General features: G+C 34.4%; 2 protein-coding genes across 2 annotated transcripts; both read right to left on the bottom strand.

Annotated features, from left to right (window-relative positions):
- Positions 1–4,295: 4,295 nt before the first annotated feature.
- On the bottom strand, positions 4,296–6,752 carry LOC114181658 (glucan endo-1,3-beta-D-glucosidase-like). The gene has a single exon (XM_028068169.2). It carries the CDS (start codon positions 6,708–6,710, stop codon positions 4,479–4,481), a length of 2,232 nt encoding a protein of 743 aa, XP_027923970.2. The 5' UTR covers positions 6,711–6,752; the 3' UTR covers positions 4,296–4,478.
- Positions 6,753–12,404: 5,652 nt separating this feature from the next.
- LOC114181874 (glucan endo-1,3-beta-D-glucosidase-like) lies at positions 12,405–15,222 on the bottom strand. Its single transcript, XM_028068489.2, has one exon. The coding sequence runs from the start codon at positions 14,818–14,820 to the stop codon at positions 12,628–12,630; it is 2,193 nt and encodes a 730-aa protein (XP_027924290.2). The 5' UTR covers positions 14,821–15,222; the 3' UTR covers positions 12,405–12,627.
- Positions 15,223–21,463: the final 6,241 nt, after the last annotated feature.

Below are 21,463 nucleotides of genomic sequence, written 5' to 3'. Positions count from 1 at the left end.
TATAATAATATATTTTTATTGTTTTAAAATATGAGTTTAAAAAAATATTTTTTTAGATATAAAAATCAAATAACTATTAAATTTAAAAATATGAAGTAATGTGAAAATATTTATAATGATTTCTTTACTTATTTGCTCACTTGAGAAAATTATTTTAAAAATTCAACTTGAATATTTTATCGTTGATACTCTTAACCATTTAAATTTGAAGAATTCATCGATCATATTTGAATTATGTCGATCTGACAAGAATAGGAAATATATTTTACTTAGGCTGAAATTTTTTTTTCTATAATATTTTTTATAAATAAGACTTCAAAATGAAACCGAAGATAATTTCATGTACACAATATGATTATTTACCTTAAAAAAAGAAATAACTTTAAATTTTAGTTTTTATTTAGTTATTGATGAATTCAAATAATGTGAGAAAAAAAAAAGCAATTTATGTATTAGATATATGCAATAGTTTAGAGTTATAATTATATTAAAATATACATTCAGTTTTGTTGTGTTAGTGAAATGATAAACAATATATAAATTTTGTCGGCACCCAAAGATTTTTGAATGATCGTTTATTTGTTGATTTATTACGATGTTTGAAGAATTTTTTTCTTTGAATGTTGAAGTAACTAATATATTTAATCCCTTTGATTAACAACTAAATACCATTTTCCATTGTCAACATTTAGTCCCAATTATTAATTAGGATAAATACTTGCCACCTCATCCAACTTTATAATTATAATTAGGGATGGTAACTAATGGGTTTGGTCAACCACAAATACTATCTATATGTTAATTGTTCCGCAACAGAAAATCAGATATGTTGTCTGTCATGTTACATGTTGATCTACCTATTTAACAAAATATCTGCTAGTTTTTTAAAAGTTACAAAGAATTCATAGATACTCTTGGATATTTAAAAAATAATAATTTATTGATTTTTAAATTAAAATTTAAATAAAATTACAAAAATATATATAATATAATGTAAGTTAAGTTAATTTTAATTTTAATTAAATTTAACCTAATAAAATATAAATTAAATTTTAATTTTAACTAAATTTAATCTAATAAAATATAAATTACTTTTTTTTACGGAACAAGAATACGTACAGATACAAGTATTATGATACTCATACTCAACCTTTTATAAGCGGGTATTAAATTATATGTTATCCACATATACCTATTAGAGAAGTCAACTTACCATCCGTAACAGATTTTATCTGCAAATACACACAAATATTAATATTTTTGCAATTTCTAATCATAACTATTTTTTCCTTACAAATATTATAAAGAACCCCACCAACATAAAATCTTTGCAATTTAGTGATAACAGAGAATAATAACCATAGAAAACAACATGTAGAAAAGTACCAGAAACACAAAATAAAAGTACATTGTAATAGTTCAATTAAGAGTTGTAATGTAAAAAACAAGATAGTTATGAACATAATAACTTTTGCATGCATATGCAAGGTCGATAAACAGATCACGATGATGTTGAAGAGAAACATATTTGCTCCTATTCCAGATTTAGGAAAATAAAAAATTATAATCGGTCGTTAAATTAGTTACTAATTAATTAGGGACTAACAAAAATCTTGGTAACTAATGGTTAGTGACCAATTTCTTTTGTAGCTAAATTTTAGAAACCAATTTAAAGATCAATTATAATTTTTCATTCATAATAGGGACTATTTTAGTAATCAATAATTTTTTATTTTGTAAATTGGTATATTGATTAATAACTTTTGGTCACTAAAATTAGTTGTTAATGAGATATTTTAGTGTAGTGTGCCTCTTTGATTTGTCTGATTTAAATTTTATTTAATGATTTATGTGATTCAAACTCTTGTTCACTTGTTTCCAATCAATTATACGATTTATTCGCTTTCCATTGATGTTTAAACATGTCTAGTCTTTGTATGCTTTCAGCAAGTCAGATTTTGCACTTTTGTTCGATGTGAATTTGATTGAGCTTTTGGAAAAACAGAGTTTAGGCAAATGCATAGTCATTACCTTGATTTAGTGAGCATACAGTGGCCACATTTTTACGCTCAAGATGCGCACAATAGCTCTTGAGGAATAAAAAGATAATCTGGTTCACTTGAAGAAAAAGCATAAACTAATTTGGATGTTAATTTTCGGGTTTATGTACTATTTCATTTGTGATTCATTCTTTTATGTGTTTTCTCTGTTGAATCGAGTTTGTTCTATGCTTAATAAGCTTCCATAAATCTCTTGAAGTTAATTCGCAGACACTAAAACTCATAATTCAGTGAATTGCATTTTTATCGTTATTATCGTTATTAGGGTTTCCAATTGGGGATTTTTTTATTTGATTAGAGTTAGATAGAATTATGTGATTTGTTATGTGTTCATGTGCATATATAATTATTCTGCATCATATCCTATTATTAATTAGCCATCCATTGCAGCAAATTCTACATTTTCGATTCAGGCATCCACCTTCATGTGTTCATAGTTTGATGTTCTCGAGTTTTAGTTCGAAGTAGGAGTTTTAGGAAATTTTATACAGATTTGAACATCTAGGTCTTATATGTTGGAATTTTCATCAAACAGTTTGTGTTCTGTCTAGCACCATTTTAGGTTGCATTCATTTTATGTAGTCTTAGATTAGTGTTACTAAGTTTTCCACCCAAAACACATCACATACTCATAAATTACTCAATTGTTTGTTATATTTGCGGATTGATCCTTGGTTAGCTTGCATTAATAAGCAAAACTAAGTATTTGTATAGACTTATGGAACTAGAGACTTATCAGTCCACTTATTTATATAGGTTTCAAGAGAATTTCTTCTTACACCCGTTTATTTTATTCATGCACCCCTATATTTTTTAAAATTCCAATGATACTCATGTTGTTATTATAGTTACGAATTGTGTAATTCATAAATATTTCAAATTGTACAATCTGGAACGAAAATTTTCATTTCGGATTATACAATGAGTAATGTATAATTACATTTTGGATTGTACAATCCGTAATGTAATTTTGTATTAGGGATTTCATAGTCCGAAATGCACATATATTATGAAATCTAGAACTTACATTTCACGTCTTTCATCATTGATTTCCATATTCTTCCTTACACTTCATATATTCTGATATTTCCATTTGTTTTAATGGATACTTGTGAGTGCATATTAGGGTGGAGGTGGAAGAAGATGATGGTGTGGAGGTGGAGGTGGAGGTGGAAAAAGATGGAGATAGAGATGGAGGTGGGAGAAGATGGGGTGAAGATGGAGGTGAAAGAAGAAGATGAGGTGGAGGTGGAGGAAAGTATGGAGGTGTTGTAGGGAGGAGAAGGGAAGAAGAGGAGAGCAAATTTGACTTTTTAACTTTCATATGGATGTGCAATAAGAAAATATTGGGGTGGAGAAAGAAATTTTTTGCTTTCAATTAGGACCAAACAATGAGCTTGAGTTCATGGTTTTGTATTACACAAATTTTCTATTTTAACACTTTAGTAAACCTAAAATCATGTTTTTCAATAAAAAAAAAACATTTCAAATTACTTTTAACACTTTCTAACGTCTATCTCCATGGATTATTGATGGTTTATTTAGATCTTATTTTTTTGAGATTTTAGAAAAGTTTTTGTGAACTTTATTATTGATGAATTTTGCAACAGAATTATTGATGAAATCCAAAAATACTAAAAACTTTAGTTTAAAATACATAATAGAAATCAAATAAGAAATAAGAATCATTATAAATTTAATAATTATATATTGAATAAATAATTTTCATTGAAATTATGAAATATTTTCAAAAATCATCATAATTAATTAACCAGAGGCCTAATTGTACTTAAAAAAATTAGCAATGGACTAAATTACAATTATTAAAAATATTCGAGAACTGAGTTGAAAATACAAAAAAAAAAATTATTTAAGCACCAATTTTCAATTATTATTGAACATATTGGGTCAATTTGTAATTTTATAAAATTTTAAAAGTTTATACAATTATGATTAATTTTATGTAGTTAATCGAGAAAACTCAAATTTATTCGTAAATTATATATTTAAGTCAAAACACTTTCTTAGAAGTTTTTGAGGAGAGCCATTTCTAAGACAAAACACTTTCTTAGAAGTTTTTTCTTTTTCTTTTTTGTAGAACAGCCTCTTGGTGTAATCAGTTGAAGCTTAAACAGAGGAGTGTAACATCAAAAGAAATTTATATATACAAATATAACTAAAGTCGGTTCCTAAAAGTATAACGTCAAATATTTTCAGATGATAACTAACCCAAAATTGACCAACATTGTTTAATATGCTGCATATTGACACACAAAATATCTCATTTAACTCTATCTTTACACTCTTTAATGTTACATACTTGCACACTAAAACATTGGTGCCTCTGAAAGATCTTAGCATTAGCCACTAAAATTTTCACCTTCTTAACACTTGGTGATGGTTTAAAGTTAAGAATGTTCAGTGGCAGTAATGGCCAAACCAGCATTGTTTTCCCTGACCAAATTCCTCCTCCACCTCACCCCTGCTATGAATCCACCACAGCAGATTAGACATTGAGTTTCCATCATCAAACACTTTCAAGCCTCTTACCTTTTGTAATGCACTTTCTTTATCATAAGTTCCTTCCAAGGCATAGATAAACCCCTTCCACCCTTCTCCAACACATTTTCTGTTCAAATTCGGCACTGTCCACTCCACAAGTTCCTTCACATAACCAACATCTGAGAACAATGCCTCGGTAATAGGAGACAGTGGCAAAACATGAATACCAAGCCTGCACTCTCTCCACTCAGCAGGTGCAAACCATAGTCCACTATCTCTCTTGTTAGCCCACACAACACTTACCACCTTGTTCTCTTTGCTAAAATCTTCCTCGTACAAATTTTTATGTCCCTCTCCCATATGCCACCACATTTGAGCTGCATGAATCTCCAATGCTGCAAGTGTTGATCCAGTGGCTATGAGTTGAGTGTCACCATATGCTAGACCCATCAATGCCGCAGAATAATATGCATTCACAGCTTCACTAGTACTCTCCTGATTTCTTCCATCTGCAAATTCAGTTAACCCTCCTGCCCAAGAGTGCAGTTTATACAGATCAAAGCACCTCAAACGAGTGTAATTAGAGTCTGATCTTCTTCCCAGGTTCATGAAATCGGCCACAAGTGAATATGCTTGAGGCTTGTACTTCCTTCCCCAAACTGGATCAATCTTTGCAAGCACCGCAATTCCATAAAGAAAATACCCCAAATTGTAATGATGATCATTATAAACACCAAACCCAAAATCTGCTCCTGAATCTTGAGACCCTTGTTTAGTAACAATCCCTCCCCATTTCCCATCATAGAGAAAACCATTTCCGCTGAAAGTTCCATCTAACCATGGCTCAATGATCTCCTTCAAGAAATCCCTAATCATAAGTATGGCATCGAAAAAAGCCACCTCTTCCGCTATCAATGCCAACCTTGCTGCCCTTGCTATAATCTTCCCATAAAAGTAGCATGATGTTGTTGTTATTCCCGACGCATTCAAAGCTTCCACATCTTCAGAAAGCACTGAAAAAATCTCTTCGTGAAATTCCTCTTTTAAACCTCTTGCGGAATGCCAGGTAACTGAAACCGGATCGGTTTTCAGCAACCAGGAGTCTCCAACAACACCAACAAGCTCTCCATCAATACTTCTAAATTTCAAATCATGCAGAATTGTAACACCACATTCACCATCATTCAAAAGCTGAAGGTGAAGAGGGTGAGCTAGTATTAACAACTCCCCCCACCCTTGTTTTTCCCATTTATACTTCACACAGAATGGATTTGTGAATGCTGCATCCCCAGAGACAGGATAACAAGAGCTGAACCTATTGAGGATTACCTCGTACTTAGGGTCGGAATCAGGCAACACTGCTATCCTAATTATGCCAGAAAACTCGCCAGAAGTAATCTCAGAAAGGGTATGGTTTAAACTGATGGGGGAGGAAGTGTGAATGAGCCATGTTTGGCCATTGTTGAGCTGCAAGGTGTGTTTGGTGAGGGAGTTATTGGGTGAAAGAGAAAGAATGGCATGCATGGTGGTGATGGAAAGCGGTGTGGGACATGTCACTGATGCTGTCACAAAAGGGCTTCCCCTGACAAGAAAGAACCTGAGGTTTGAAGAGGGCATGTCCAAGGTAACACTCATATCACTGAAGGAAGAGATCACGTGCCTGGCGTGTGAGCCTGGCGTGGTTTTGCTGTCAGTGGAGGAGATGGTGATTTCAGGGTTGAAAACCTGCGCTATGAAAGAAGAGTTGAAGGTGAAAGAAGGGTAGGAGAGGGAAAGAGAGGAGTTTGAGGATTTGATGAGGTAAGGGTGAATGTATTCAGGTGTGTCTCCATTCTGAAGAACATAGTTTTGGAAGAAAGAGTTTGTAGGGAGCGGAGAAGAAAGAAGGTTTGGAGCAAAAAAAGTTGAAGGGTCAGGGAGAATTGTGGAGTCAGCTTCAGGGAAGAGAAATGGAACATTTGGTTGCTTAGGAGGTGGCGGAGGAGATGGTGGCGGAGATGGCGGCGTAGATGGCGGCGGAGGGGGCGGTGGAGGTGGTGGTGTAGATGAGGGAAGTGGTGGAGGTGGAGGTGGTGGTCTTGGTCGTGGTTTATTTTTGAAGGGTTTTGTAATTTTTCTTTCGATGTTTCTTCCAAGTTTCTTAAACATGGTGAGTTTGGAGTTAGATTTGGAAGTGGGTGTAGTGGAGGTTATGTTAGTTGGAAATGGAAATAGAAAGGGTTGGTTACTGTGATTTATATAGAAGAGAAAAATGAAGCTGAGAGGAAAAGCAAGGAATTTGAAAATTTGTGAAGAAAGGGATTGTTTAAAGAGAATATAAGAATGTTCTTATGAGTGTGCATAGAAAGAAACAGAAAAATGTCAAAAAGAAAGAAATGATTCCATTATTATGCTTGAGTGCAGAAAATGGGGTAGGGATCAGTGAAAGATAGTTTAAGGTTTCTGGTGATTGAATGTGCAAGGAAGAGATGGAATAATGAGGTTGTTTTGGCATTTGATGAGGTACATTGTATTTTTGCTTGATAGTTTTTTTTTTTAATATTTAGGGAGTTTATTCAAAATAATTTTTTTATTTTTTTATTAAAAATAATTTAATGTGATTTATTTTATATCAACTCATCCCACCTCCATAATTGTCTCTCAGGAGGGTAGAAACAGATGCCGTTAGAGAAGCTCTCAAAGTCATAAACATGGTTAGTTTACATACACATTTTACAAAAATATCACATTAACTCCTTTAAAATAAAATGAGATTTGAATTGAAAAATAAATTAAGAAAAATCACATTAAATAACTACTTAAATATCGAGACAAAAAATCTACTCAGCTTTGTATTTTCTTTTTGTAACCTTACAAAATGTTGTTTTTGTTTTATGGAGAATCTACTTTTAGAATTTTGAATTTTAACAATTCACTTATGATAGATCATACAAGATTTTAGAATTTCAACAAATCTTGTAAGAAAATAAAAGAACAAATGAAGGTAAATTATTGAATATTTCATATGTAACGTCTCATTTAATTATTAAGCGAAATTAAGAGAAACGTCACACAAGATAGTAACTAACTCCTTAGAGTGTCAGGATGCAACTTTACCTTGAATCCTTACCTAGTTATACAGATGGGGCACCACCATGGACACCTACTAACAGGGGCCATGGAATTGGGCCATGGAATTACGTCCCGACCACTGAAGCATGACCCTGGGAATCCCACCTAGAGAATCCCAAAGAATTACGCACTGACACGGACCAAACTTCCTTAATCAACCAAACAGATTCAACATGCATACACACAAATATATACATACATCTCATACAGTTTCTCATGATTCATCGCCTTCGTATTCTCAACCAAGCCATACCAACTCCTTATTCTCGAACCCATAATATCTCATATCGTTACCATGCCACATTGATACCAACCCTTTCATGTCTCATGTCGAATTCATACCAAACTCATCATTTCAATTTCATGAATCATCTCATACAATGTTCATGCTAAGTTCGTACCAACCCATTATTCACAATTCATGATTTATCTCACACATGCATACTCATTTATCTCATACTCTCATCACAATACTTAAATTCAAGCCATACATTCACCAACCAAGTCAAGAAAACAATCACATTGCGCCCTGCCTCGCCCAGCACCTCGCTCAGGCCGAAGGATCTCGCCTAGGCGAGGAGGCGAGGGTCCCTTCGATTAGTCAAAATGGTTTAGTCAATAATCGATTATCTAATCTTAATCAAATACTCGTTATTCGTAATACAATCATGATTTAGAGTTAAAATACACAAATTTTAAAAAATAAAATTGAGTCGTATAACTCTTTCAAGATTTTTAAGAACATTAATTCAAAAGAGAGTTTGAGAGCTTTATATTTTCCTATGCAATTATGCATTATATCACCAAGGAGGTAAATTAAAAAAAAAAAAAAAACAGAGTTTCAGCACTTTTACATATGATAATTGATAAAGTTTATGTATTTCTTTTTAAAATGAAATCACATCGTTTAATAAAAATAAAAAAACTAACACCCAGCAACACTTGTCTTAGATACCTATCTATATGCAAGGCAACTTCTTTCTTCACACCATATTTTCTTCACTTCTACAATTTTTAATTTGTCACTGGTTAAAATTCATTTCAGATTGCAGAAAGTTGAAATCTATTCCATTTTATATGTTTAAAAATTTAGTTTGAATTAAGTAATTTAAAATAATATATTTTAAATTGTGCAATTCAAAAATATATTATGAATTATAGAAATAATCTAGAATATGTTTTTGGATATAAAAATGTATTTGGGATTTAACAATTTTAAATAATAATATTTTTTCAGATTACATACTCTAAAAATATATTTTAAATTGTACAATCTAAATATATTTTTAAATTACACAATAAAACATACGGTACAATCCAAAATATAATCATATATTATATAATTTGAAAATGTATTTTTATTATACAATTTATGTTATAATTAAGCAGCGGAATGACTATCGTTTGAACAAAAGTTTCCCTCTTAATCAAAGATCAATTAAAATTATTATTTTTTTATTTTAATCATCACAATAAAATAAAGAGAATAGGGAAAAAAAATTACACAATGTATTTATACGAGTTTGAAAGATCTTATGTCCAGTTGTTAATCTTTCAACAATAAGATTAGCTCAATCACTAAAAGAAATCACAAATACAATCACAGATAAAAAAATTTAATGTTTAGAAAACACTCTCTTGAATCACACAAGAGATGAAGACACCTCCCTTATTTACAAGGGATAAAAACACTTTTCTTGAGTCACACAAGAAATAAACACCTCCTTTGAATCACCCAAAGGATGATACTTCTCCTAGTAATAGCAACAACACTCAATCACTCAAGATCTCACTTGATGAAAGTTATCGTTCTACCCACACTAGGTTTTTCAAAGCCTTCCTATAAAGAGTTCTCAAGTATCTTAGACTTCTCTACCTTCTGTATTTTGAAATGAAAGCCTATCACTTTATTTATAGAAGCTTATTTAGAAATTAGGTTAAATATATCAAAAGTTAAGTTACAACTGCAACAAATTATCATTATCGATTATCATAAGTGATAATCGATTATCACATAAATTTTTCTAAAAACATTTAACTCGCTGTGATAATTTATTATCAGCCAGGATAATCTATTATTAATAGGTGATAATCGATTAGTAGTGATAATCGATCATCACAAAAGTTTTTCTCAAAAATCACTTTCAACTGAGATAATCAGATAATTGATTATCACTAAGAATAATCAATTACTCCAATGAGTTATGTTAATAAATAAAATTCTTAGTGCTCTACTACTTGAGCTTTGCCTTTGGACTCTTGACATACTAATTTAAATACTTTAAATAACATACAGAAACCTAAACAACTAAACAACAAGTCTTTAATGTCTTCATTATTTTTCCATGTATCATCATTAAGTCATCCATACTTCTTCATAAGTTATTATCATCATCAAAATACCTTATTGAAAGAAGATGTCCATATTCTTCTTCTTTTTGTCAACTATTTAGATACATTTCCAAATTACTAGAGATACATTCTAATTTATCTCACCAAAAAATTAAGAATTTATTTCTAGATGCAAAAATATATTTTAAATTACTTAATTTGAAGTTTCATAATGCATTTCTGGATTTGGATTCAAAAATGTGTTTTAGAGTGTACAACTTCTCATTTTACGATCTAAAAATTTAAAGCATGAACAATTTAGATTTTTCCAATACTTTGTTTAAATACATGAAAAACCATGAATGCAGAGAAAGAAATTCCTTGACGTCGTCACTCCCTTATTGCAGTCGTCGCTAGCCTCCTTGTCGTTGTCATCACTACTCATGACTTTCAGATAACATAATTTAGAAGTCAAGTCAAGAAATCCAATTGTATAATCCAAAAGTTAAAAATGAATTTTGAATTGCAGAATCTAAATAAAACATTTCTATGCCAAAAAATATTTTTATGGATCACAGACTCTGAAAGTTATTTTTTAAGAATAAGGTTAAAAAAATTTGAATTTATAAATTTGCAGAAGAAATATATTGGAGGTGCAAAAAGAAATTCCCATCTTCAAAATGATTCAGGGTGATAAAGTCTGAGAAATACACAAGGGCCGAAAGATACTAGTAGAAAGGTCATTTCTTCCTAAACGTCCATTTTTTCTTCCTGTACCCCATAAAACATTATACCCATTTTAATTTGTATTTAAAGGTTTAATTACATGGAAAGTCTCTACTTTACTTTACTAGACGTTTTTATCAATTTGGTCTCCACTTTTAAATAAGTGTCAATTACATCACTACTTTTAACAAAATATATTAATTAGGTCCTTTTAAAAAAAAATTACTAGTATCATTAACGACGTACCACGTATCAATATGTGATTTTTCTTTTTTTTTTTTATTTTTTTAACTTTTTTATTTTTATTTTTTGCAAAAAATTTTGGTTATCACATCAGATCCCTAATGTGACACATAACATTGTTAGTGCCACATGGTAGGACAATGTCACACGTCAATATGACTACCAAATATCATTGTCTTATTTTAATTTAGTTCTCATATACGTCTCTTTGATTCAATTTACTCTCTACTTATATTTCTTTGATTTAGTATTGTCCTTTTTTTTTAATAATTGAAATATATCTTTTTAATCATTTTTTATAAGATTAAAACTAATTGAATATAAATATTTTTACAAAATTAAATACTGCTATTTATATTAAAATTAAGTGGTAAAAGTCAAACATCCTTAATATCAAACTTTTAAAAGTCAAACAGTATAGGAATAACTTAACTCGTTTTTATTTCCAACCTATACCTATATAATATATACAACCTTATTATCAATGTGATTTATGTACAAAAAGAAGTTTTTAAACCAATACGCAAATAAAATTTCGTTTTCTATTTATAGAGCTGAAAATTGGTGCTTAGAAGTCTTCAATTTTGATCCCCATAAATAATGATGACTGAATTTAGAATAATTTCAGATCTAAGAAACAGTACCAATGATGAAGAGACCACCTAGTTAAGAAGTTTCGTTTATAACAACAAAAAGATTACAGTAACAACAATGAAGTCTCATCAGCTAGTTGAAATTGGTTACATGGATCCCAACATATCATTAAGCTCCAATTCAGATTACAACTTCTAAGAATACAATTAAGAGATCAAACTGGTATGTGTTAGAATGATGTAATGAAAAATTATGCACAAACAAATAGTTTTGCTTTGAAAGATAAGAACATCATCTAGCATTTCCATACACAGATAATGAAAAGAATAAAAGCAACAGATTGAGGACAAGTTGTTGTCACAAAAAAGTTATATAACTTAGTTATCTTTGTTGAAAACAGACATCATAGAATCAGCTGCATTTTATACATGGTAAGACAATGAATCTTAAGCCTAAATCTGTAATGTTTCCTATATCAAACCTATTCAGACTCAAATTCATAGCAAACCAAATGCATTTCAGTCAAAAACAGATTGTTATTTTCTGATAACCTTGATGCTTTTAGAGTCTATTATGCACCTATATTTTAATTTGTATAGGTGTCTGTATATATGCCTAATACTTTAAGATATTTTAAAAATAATTTGAAATTTTTATCTTGATATATTTATCATGTTTTAAGAATTTTTTACATTTTTCATATACATAGATTTTTGTCGTATCCGATACACAGAATCTATCCGTGCATCATTCAAGTTTAGACTATAGAGTGCATTCATCAGCTAACAGCTGCCTGAACTTTTCAAAATGGAAATGCAAAAGATCACAATGATAAAGTGAAGGCAAGATGCTAAGCTAAAAACTAAAGAGCTTAAACCATAATGTCCTCATGACACAATCAGGGATGGCAGAGAATGGTTGCACAAGTCCACACAACACACAGATTTTACCAAATAGAAATTGTAAGAAACAAACATCAGCCATATACAGAGATTTATTCATGTACAATGTAAGACACTATCATAATTTCTTTCTGAATACCTGAAAATCATAAACAATACTAGTGGCAGTAATGACCAAACCAGCAGTGTTTTCCATGACCATATTCCTCTTCATCACTTCTGCTGTGAATCCACCACAAGAGATTAGTCAATGAGTTTCCATCATCAAAACCATTTAAGCTTCTTACCCTCTGCAATGCACCTTCACTGTCATAAATTCCCTGCAGTGCATAAACAAACCCCTTCCATCCTTCTCCAACACCTTCCCTGTTCAAAGCTGGCATTGTCCACTCCACAAGATCCTTCACAAAATCAACATTGGAAAACAACACTTCAGAAATGGGAAGTAATGGTAACAACTGAATCCCAAGCCGACATTCTTTCCATTCAGGAGGAGCAAACCATAGTCCACTGTCCCTCTTGTTAGCCCACAGAACACCAACAACCTTGTTTTCCCTCTCATAATCTTCACCATAGAGATTATCTCCCTGTCTCACATGCCACCACATTTGAGCTGCATGAATCTCCAATGCTGTGAGAGTTGATCCAGTTGCAACAAGGTGTGTGTCACCATAAGCCAGACCCATCAATGCAGCAGAATAGTATGCATTAACAGCTTCACTGGTACTCTCCTGATTTCTTCCATCTGCAAACTCAGTTAACCCTCCAGCCCATGAGTGTAATTTATAAAGGTCAAAACACCTTAGTCTTGTGTAGTTAGAGTTTGATCTTCTGCTCAATGTCATAAAATCTGCCATGAGAGAATAGGCTTGAGGCTTATACTTCCTACCCCATACTGGATCAATCTTTGCAAGCACTGCAATTCCATAAACGAAGTATCCCAAATGATAATGGTGATCATTGTAAATTCCAAACCCAAAATCAGCACCAGCATCAGTGGACCCTTGTTTGGTAACAATGCCACCCCATTTCCTATCATACAGAAATCCATTCCCACTGGAAGTCCCCTCCAGCCACGGCTCAATGGTTTCCTTCAAATACTTCCTAACCTTAGGAATCACATCAAGAAAACACATCTCTTCAGCTATCAAAGCCAACCTTGCAGCCCTTGCAACCAGTTTCCCGTAAAAGTACGACGAGTTCGTCGTTATTGCAGATGAATTCAGCCCCTCAACATCATTCACAAGCGCGGAAACAACCTCATCCCGGGATTCTTCTCTCACACCCCTGATAGAGTGCCAAGTCACCGAAACAGGATCAGTTTTCAAACTCCATGAGTCACCAACAACACCAACAAGGTCTCCATCAATGCTCCCATATTTAAAATCACTCAAAACATTAACATCTTCACAACCACCATCAGCCAAAAGCTGAAGATGGAGAGGGTGTGCCAACATCAACAAATCGCCCCACCCTTTCTTCTCCCACTTATACTCCACACAAAATGGCCTGGAAAACACAGCCTCACCACTCACAGGGTAACAGGAACTGAACCTGTCAAGCACAGCCTCATGCTTCCAATCAGAATCAGGCAACAGGGAAATCCTAATTATGCCAGAAAACGCATCAGAAGTGATCTCAGAAAGCCCATGACTCAACCTAATCGGCGAAGAAGCATACAAAATCCAGGTCTGGCCATTGTTGAGGTGAAAAGTGTGCTTGGTTAGGGAATCACTTGAGGAAAAGGAGAGAATGGCGTGGATAGTGGTGATCGAAACAGGGGTCGGTTGAGTGACAGAGAATGTCAAAAAGGGGCTACCCCTAACAAGGAAAAACCTCAAATTGGAAGAAGGGATGTCCAAAGTGAGACTGAGATCATTGTGGGAAGAGATGGTGTGGTTGAAATGGGAAAGGTGGGATTTTTGAGAGGAAGAAATGGTGAGATCAGGGTTGAAGACCTGGTAAGTGAAGGAGGAGTTAAAGAAGCGAGATGGGTATGAAAGGGAGAGAGAAAAGTTTGAGGATTTGATGAGGTAAGGGTGAATATACTCAGGTTGATCACCATTTTTCAGGGTAAAGTTTTGGAAGAAAGAGTTGGTGGGGAGTGGATTTGAGAGAAGGTTTGGGGAGAAGAAGTTGGAGGGATCAGGAACAACAGAGGAATCAGCATGCGGAAACAGAAAAGGAGAATGTTTTCTAGAATGAGACATTGTTCTTACTGACAGTAATGGAAGAGGTAATGGAGATGAAGGTGTTGGTGGTGGTGATGATGGGTTTTTATAGGGTTTGGACCCTTTCTTAAGGCCACTTGTGATGGCTGTGCTAACCTTGCGTCTAAGTTTTTTCAACATTTCTAGGTTGTTGACTAAATCTCTGCTTGCAATATTATATTATTTTGTTAATATTTTAGCAAAATTTCTAATAAGGACAATATTCGGAAGCTTAACTTCGATTTTTGAATTTGATATAAGTACGCGTTTGTTTGAAAGTATGGTGTTTTTTTTATATTAATTGTATAATAGTATAATTTGGAGATAAAAAAATTCACTTAAACGAAAAAAAGAGTTTTTACAAGTGAACAAGCCCTAGAGAAGGTATGACTTTGGTAAGAGGAATTGGTTAAGCAACAAAGAGTGATTATTGTGAGACTAAATTGGGTGGTGTTGTTGGGTATTTTGGAATTTTGAATGAGTTGTCGAAGAAGGGGTTTGACAACGACAATGGTTTTATTTGGATATGATTTTGCATAGGATAGAGAAGAGAGGAATTGAATTGGATTGGACATGATTGAATGAGATTGGTATGAGGGGTTTTTTATGAAGGTTCAATGGTGTGAGTGAAGGTTAAGGAATTAGGGTATGTTGGGGTGGGAAGGTTTCCGAATAGGAAAGTGCAAGGAAGGTATGACGTAATAATGTGCACTTAGAATTTATGTGGCGTGTCTTGTCCAAATGTGAAGGAAAGAGAAAATCTAAGGAACTCGACGCGGTTAAGGAATTATTATGATTTATGATATCGATGAAAGGGTTTGAATTCTAGGATATACTATACCACTGGGCGCTCTTTGTCTTGCCCCGAGTAAAAGTATTAAATTGCCTTACTTGTTCGTCCATCTTTTATCTTTGGATTTAAAGATATAAAAATGAGAGGATTTGGAAGGAAAAAAATGAAAATGAGATTATATAGATTTATGTTGTACTTTCTACAATTCCTTCAAATTTACCTTTCTAATTTATTTTCATAAACAAATACATGATGAAAATAAAATAAAAATTATGAATAATTTTTTGGATATACTATATGTAAGACCCACTTTTTTGCCCCAATGTTTAAGAGTTTGTCCTAATCAGTTGGGCCAAAAGTTGGCCCGTAGGGTGCTCAAAACCCCTAAATCAGTCCTAACACTCTCATTCTACCACTTTTCAGAAAACAGTTTCCCTTCTCCCTCTCACAACTGAAACGTAGAGTTCTGCTAGGGTTTTTTCTCATTCTTTGTCAAGCTAGCTCAACCCTTTTCTGCTCCACGTAAGTTAGTTCTCGACTCATACTCTTTATTCTCCAGCTTATCCTTCGTGGTTCCAACTAGAGTTCTTGTAGTAATCTCATTTTTGGGTTCTGGTGTTAGTATTCCCAGCTTGCAACACTGTTCCTGGAGCTGCAGTAAACCTCTATTAGGCGCTTGTGTCCTTTGCTAGCATTTTCCAGGTAAGGGAAGTTAGGGTTTTCGCATTTATGTAATATGTTGATGTTTGACTGTTATTCTTGATTTAAAATGCTTGATTGATGTTTATGTTTGTATGAGATTGAATTGGTTGTGGCCTAGTACTATTTTCTTGGTGATTTCTTGGCTTGTCTGTGCGAACAGTGAAGGAACCCAATATTCTCGCCCAAGCGAGTAGGTCTCGCCTAAGCGAGAGTACCAGGAACCTTCCCAGGCTTTAGCTCGCGTTGTCGCTCAAACGATGACCTCACATTTTGAGCGAGGAGACATCTCGCTCAGGCGAGGAGGTCTCGCTCATGTAAGGACGTAATTCAATGACCCTCTATGAGAGAGCTCATGGTGGTGCCTCAGGTAAAGGACGTAATTCTACGAACCTCTTAGTAAGGTTTCATGGTGGTGCCTCAGTATATAATTAAGTAAGGATTCAAGTAAGGATTACATCCTAAAGCCTAAAGAGTCAGTTAGTTTCATGTAGAGAGTATTGACTCAAGTGGTGAGAGTACACTACAAGAAATTTGCTGATTTGCGAGGGAAATTAGCGAGGGAAAATTTTACTCGCTAATCCCTCGCTAATTAGAGACAAATTAGCGACAAACAAATATTGTAGCAAAGTTGTAGCTAATTAGTGAGGGACTAGATACAACATAATATGGTAGCTAAGTTGTAGCTAATTAGTTAGAGATTAAACATGTTGCAACCGGAATCACGACGGGAAGGCGAACCGAAAAAGAAAACGGGTTTGAAAAGAGATTTGGGAGTCGCCACCATAACTATTCTGGAAAACTATGGAAAACCATAAAGATAAGACAAGTCTGCGAAAAACTAGATTTTGGATTCGGAAGTCGGTTACGCGTAGGGAAGGTGTTAGCACCCTACCCCGCCCGCCCGAGGGCGGTACCTTTAATTAAAAAAGCAAAGTTGATGTGGTTTTCAAAATATTAATTTCCCCAAAAATAATAAGACAAAAATGCTAAAAAGAAACAAAAATATTTTTTAAGTTTTTGGGCCCGACAAGGATTGACCTTGGTCCTACGTATTCTCATTCAAAATGAGAAATCAGGGTTATGTAGTTCTTTAAGAGAAACGATTTGGAAAACAATTGGGAAAATGGTTTAATTTTTTGGAGGTGAACCTGACAAGGACTGGCCTTGCTCCTACGTATCTCACAGGGGAGAATCAAGGATCACGTAGTTATTAAAAAAAGACTTTTTGCTTGAAAATGTTGATATTTTTGTACTTTGAAAATATTGTATTTTTTTTTTTGTATTTTTGAATTACTTGAAAATATGTGTCATACGACGCGAGCGGTCGGACAGACACTAAAAGGGAAAGGAAATTATTTTTGGTATTTTTTAGAAAATAAGTGTCACACGGTGCGGGCGACCGGACAGACACTGAAAAAGAAAGAAAACTATTTTTGGTTTTTTTGAAAATGAGTGTCACACGGTGCGGGCGACCGGACAAACACAATAAAACAAAAGAGAATATTTTCATTTTTTAGATTTTTTTTCTATTTTTTTGTAATTTTTATAATAAAAAAAAATTGTTTTCTCTTTTTTTTTAGAGGGAAAAAATAATAATAGATAAATAACAAAAAAAGGGATAAAATAAAATTTAATCACAAAAAGGACAAAAGTGAAAGAAAAAAAAATAATAATAATAGGGTGCATAAGTAATGTGTGAGGTGCATGAAGTAAACATAAAACATAGGCCCAAAACAAGATAAACATGAATAGGGGTGCAAGGTTATCAACTATGGTGGTACACGAAGTAAAACATGAAACAAGGGTGGCAGAGGTGCGAGGTTAGTAAAATCAGGGGGTACTCGTAGATAAAATTAAAACAGGGGTGTGAGGTAAAGGAAAAGGGGGTGCGCAGAGTAAAGTATGAAACAAGTGAGGCAGGGGTGCGAGGTTAGTAAATATCAGGGGTACTCGCAGCAAAAATTAAAATAGGGGTGCAAGATAAAGGAAAAAAGGGGGTGCACAGAATAAGACCTGAAACAATACACAGAAGGGTGAGAATATTAAAAATGGTGGTGCAGGAAGTTAATGGGAGCAGATTTAAACCTAAACCCAAAAATAACTCTTAAACATAGAAAGCAAAACTCTAAAGAGAGTTTCTTCTCCTTCACACCAACCCTCATTCACGGCCAGACAACTTCACTGCCTCACAGCACCAACAAAACAAACCCACCTACGCTGCACCCGTTCCGGCCGGCGAGGGCGCCCTAGCGACAACGTCGACCACTACCAGGAGCTTAATCGGCGGCGCATCTCTTTCGCCCTTTTTCTCCAACGCGCGAGACAGAGGTTGTTTCTCCTTCATGATGCCGCTAACGAAGCATATGTGACCACCGCCGTGAATGTCGATGCCGCCGGTGCTGCCAAGCTTCCCGAATCAACACTTTTTCTTGTTTCTTCTTCCCGTGAGAGAGAAAGGCGTCCTAGTCTCTGCCACTCGCCACCACCGTGCCAGTCACACTGTGACTAGGTCCGCAAACGTCACGCGATCACACTCCACCGTTCAGAGTTCTGACTCGCCGGCGGCATCGCCGCCGCCGTTTCTGTTTTTTCCTATTTCTCCATTTCTGATTTGATGTATGTGATCAGAAGAAGATGAAGAGTGGCGGTGAAGTGGGTTTGCTTGATTTTTCTGATTGCAGGTTGAAGGTGATGGAAGATGATAATGGAGAAGAGTGGGGACGGTGATGATGGTTAATGGAGGTGGTGATGATGCAAGTGGTATTGACAGGCTATGGAGGTGATGATGATTCACGGTGGTATTGGGCTGGGTTATGTGGTGTTGAGAATGTCAGGATGAAGGTGTTGTTTTTGTTTTTTAGAGAACAGAATGCGGGAAAGCCTCCATGAGTGAAGAAGTTCCAATCTGCTGAATGAAGGGATCTCTGATGATATTTGTTGTGCATTTGCCTTGTTCCTTTCCCACCTCGAGACGTGGGATAAGCTGAAAGCAGATGTTGCTTCCTGTTCCTTCCTTCTTCAGCCATCATGACCATGGCCAGCTAGCTACCACCCATAACCATCAGAGACCTTACGTTAACCTCTTGGTCTTCTTTTTTTCATTTTATTTTTTTATTAAATAATAAAAAGTAAAAAAGGAAAATAAAGAAAATTGTACATAAAATAAAAATAAATAAAATAATATTAAAACAAATTAAAATAAAAATAAAATAAAATAAAATAAAATAAAACAAAATAAAAAAATAAAACAAAAAATAAAAATAAAATAAAATAAAAGTAAAATAAGATGAAAAGAAAAAAAAATAATAAAAATAACCCGGACAAAATTGGGTGTTGACAGCTGCCCCTCTTTACTTAGATTTTATTAGATAATATGAAAATGTGACATTTTCAAATTATTGCATTAAAAGATAAGTAAAGATAAAGACACTAATTTTGTCCAGATTTTCAAGAGGAAAAAGATGAGTAAAAATCGATTCACACGGATCTGGCGACCAATTCCGTGAAGAGGCTCATGATATGGAAAGTGAAAACAAGACTCAACCATTCCAGAAGAGAGGGTCTTAATGTGACAAAATTCAACGACCATTCCATTGGAGAGGGCCTTGATGTGACAAAAAAATTAATGACCATTCCATTGGAGAGAGTCTTAATGTGACAAAGAAATCAATGACCATTCCATTGGAGAGGGTCTTGATGTTAACATAAGAAAATCAATGACCATTCCATCGGAGAGGGCCTTGATGTAAACATAAGAAAATCAATGACCATTCCATCGGAGAGGATCTTGATGTAAGGGAAAAAACAATGACCATTCCATCGGAGAGGATCTTGATGTAAGGAAAAAAAAAACAATGACCATTCCATCGGAGAGGGTTTTGCTGTAAACATAAGAAAATCAATGACCATTCCATTCGAGAGGGTCTTGATGTAAGGAAAGAAAACAATGACCATTCCATTGGAGAGGGTCTTGCTGTAAACATAAGAAAATCAATGACCATTCCATTGGTGGAGCAATACGGATTTGGGCTTGGTGGACCAGTACGAAACTGGGCTGGGTGGACCAGTACAAAACTGGGCTTGATGGGCCAGTACGAAACTGGGCTTGGTGGGCCAGACAAAACTGGGCTTGATGGGCCAGTACGGAACTGGGCTTGGTGGGCCAGTACGAAACTGGGCTTAGAGGATATATAGGTCTTTGAAGATGATCCTTAATTTGAGAAAACTCAAGATGATTTTTGTAGATTGATTCCTTCAGAAGAAACAATGGTTGAAGATGTATGTTGCATGAAAATGTTCGCTTATTCACGATGTCAAGGTTTTTGCTTTTCAAATCTTGTGTCAACACACGACATGATGATATGACATGCAAATGGTTATGCATGATAGAAAGCATGTTTTCTTATTTTTAAGCACAAGGGATCAAAACATTATTGTAGAGATCAAGATCATGAAATGCATGAATGCATGATGAAAAACTTGTTATGCTCTACCTTTTGAAAATTTTTGCTAGAGTCAATTATTCTCTTTTCAATGATCAAACTCATTGTTGTGGAGATATGTAGGATGAAAATCAACTTATTTTGAAATGCAGTAATGATTGCAAGAGATAGTTAACAAGGCGTTCAAACATTGGTAGCCATGTTTTCAAAGAGAAGAAACAAGTTGTTGAAACTTTGACAGAATGTTGAAACCCCAACTTAATAAGGAGAAAACAAGGTGTAGAACCTTGGCAGAGCATAAAAACCCTGACTTAAACAAGAGAGACAAGGTATTGAAACCTTGGTGCAATGATTAGGGTGTTGTAACCCCGATATGTAGGAGAAACAAGGTGTCAAAACCTTGGTGCAATGATTGGTGTTATAACCCCGATATGTAGGAGAAACAAGGTGTCGTAACCCCGATATGCATGAGAAACAAGGTGTCGTAACCTTGGTGTAGGGATCAAGGTGTCGTAACCCCGGTATGCACAAGAAACAAGGTCTCAAAACCTTGGTGCAGAGATCAAGGTGTCGTAACCCCAATATGCAAGAGAAACAAGGTGTCGTAACCTTGACGCGGAGATCAGGGTGTCGTAACCCCAATATGCAAGAGAAACAAGGTGTCGTAACCTTGACGCAGAGATCAGGGTGTCGTAACCCCGATATGCGTGAGAAACAAGGTGTCGTAACCTTGACGCGGAGATCAGGGTGTCGTAACCCCGATATGCGTGAGAAATAAGGTGTCAAAACCTTGGTGTAGAGATCAGGGTGTTGTAACCCTGATATGCATGAGAAACAAGGTGTTGTA

The sequence above is a fragment of the Vigna unguiculata genome, chromosome 4 (genome assembly GCF_037176805.1).
Source record: "Vigna unguiculata cultivar grain cowpea cultivar isolate G323 ecotype 2 chromosome 4, ASM3717680v1, whole genome shotgun sequence".
NCBI lineage: Eukaryota > Viridiplantae > Streptophyta > Magnoliopsida > Fabales > Fabaceae > Vigna > Vigna unguiculata.
Note: the sequence above shows the minus strand (reverse complement) of the source record. Positions and strands in the feature narration are given on the sequence as shown.

Coding starts and splice junctions, on each gene's coding strand:
- LOC114181874 (XM_028068489.2), bottom strand. CDS start 14,820: ATGTTGAAAAAACTTAGACGCAAGGTTAGCACAGCCATCACAAGTGGC.
- LOC114181658 (XM_028068169.2), bottom strand. CDS start 6,710: ATGTTTAAGAAACTTGGAAGAAACATCGAAAGAAAAATTACAAAACCC.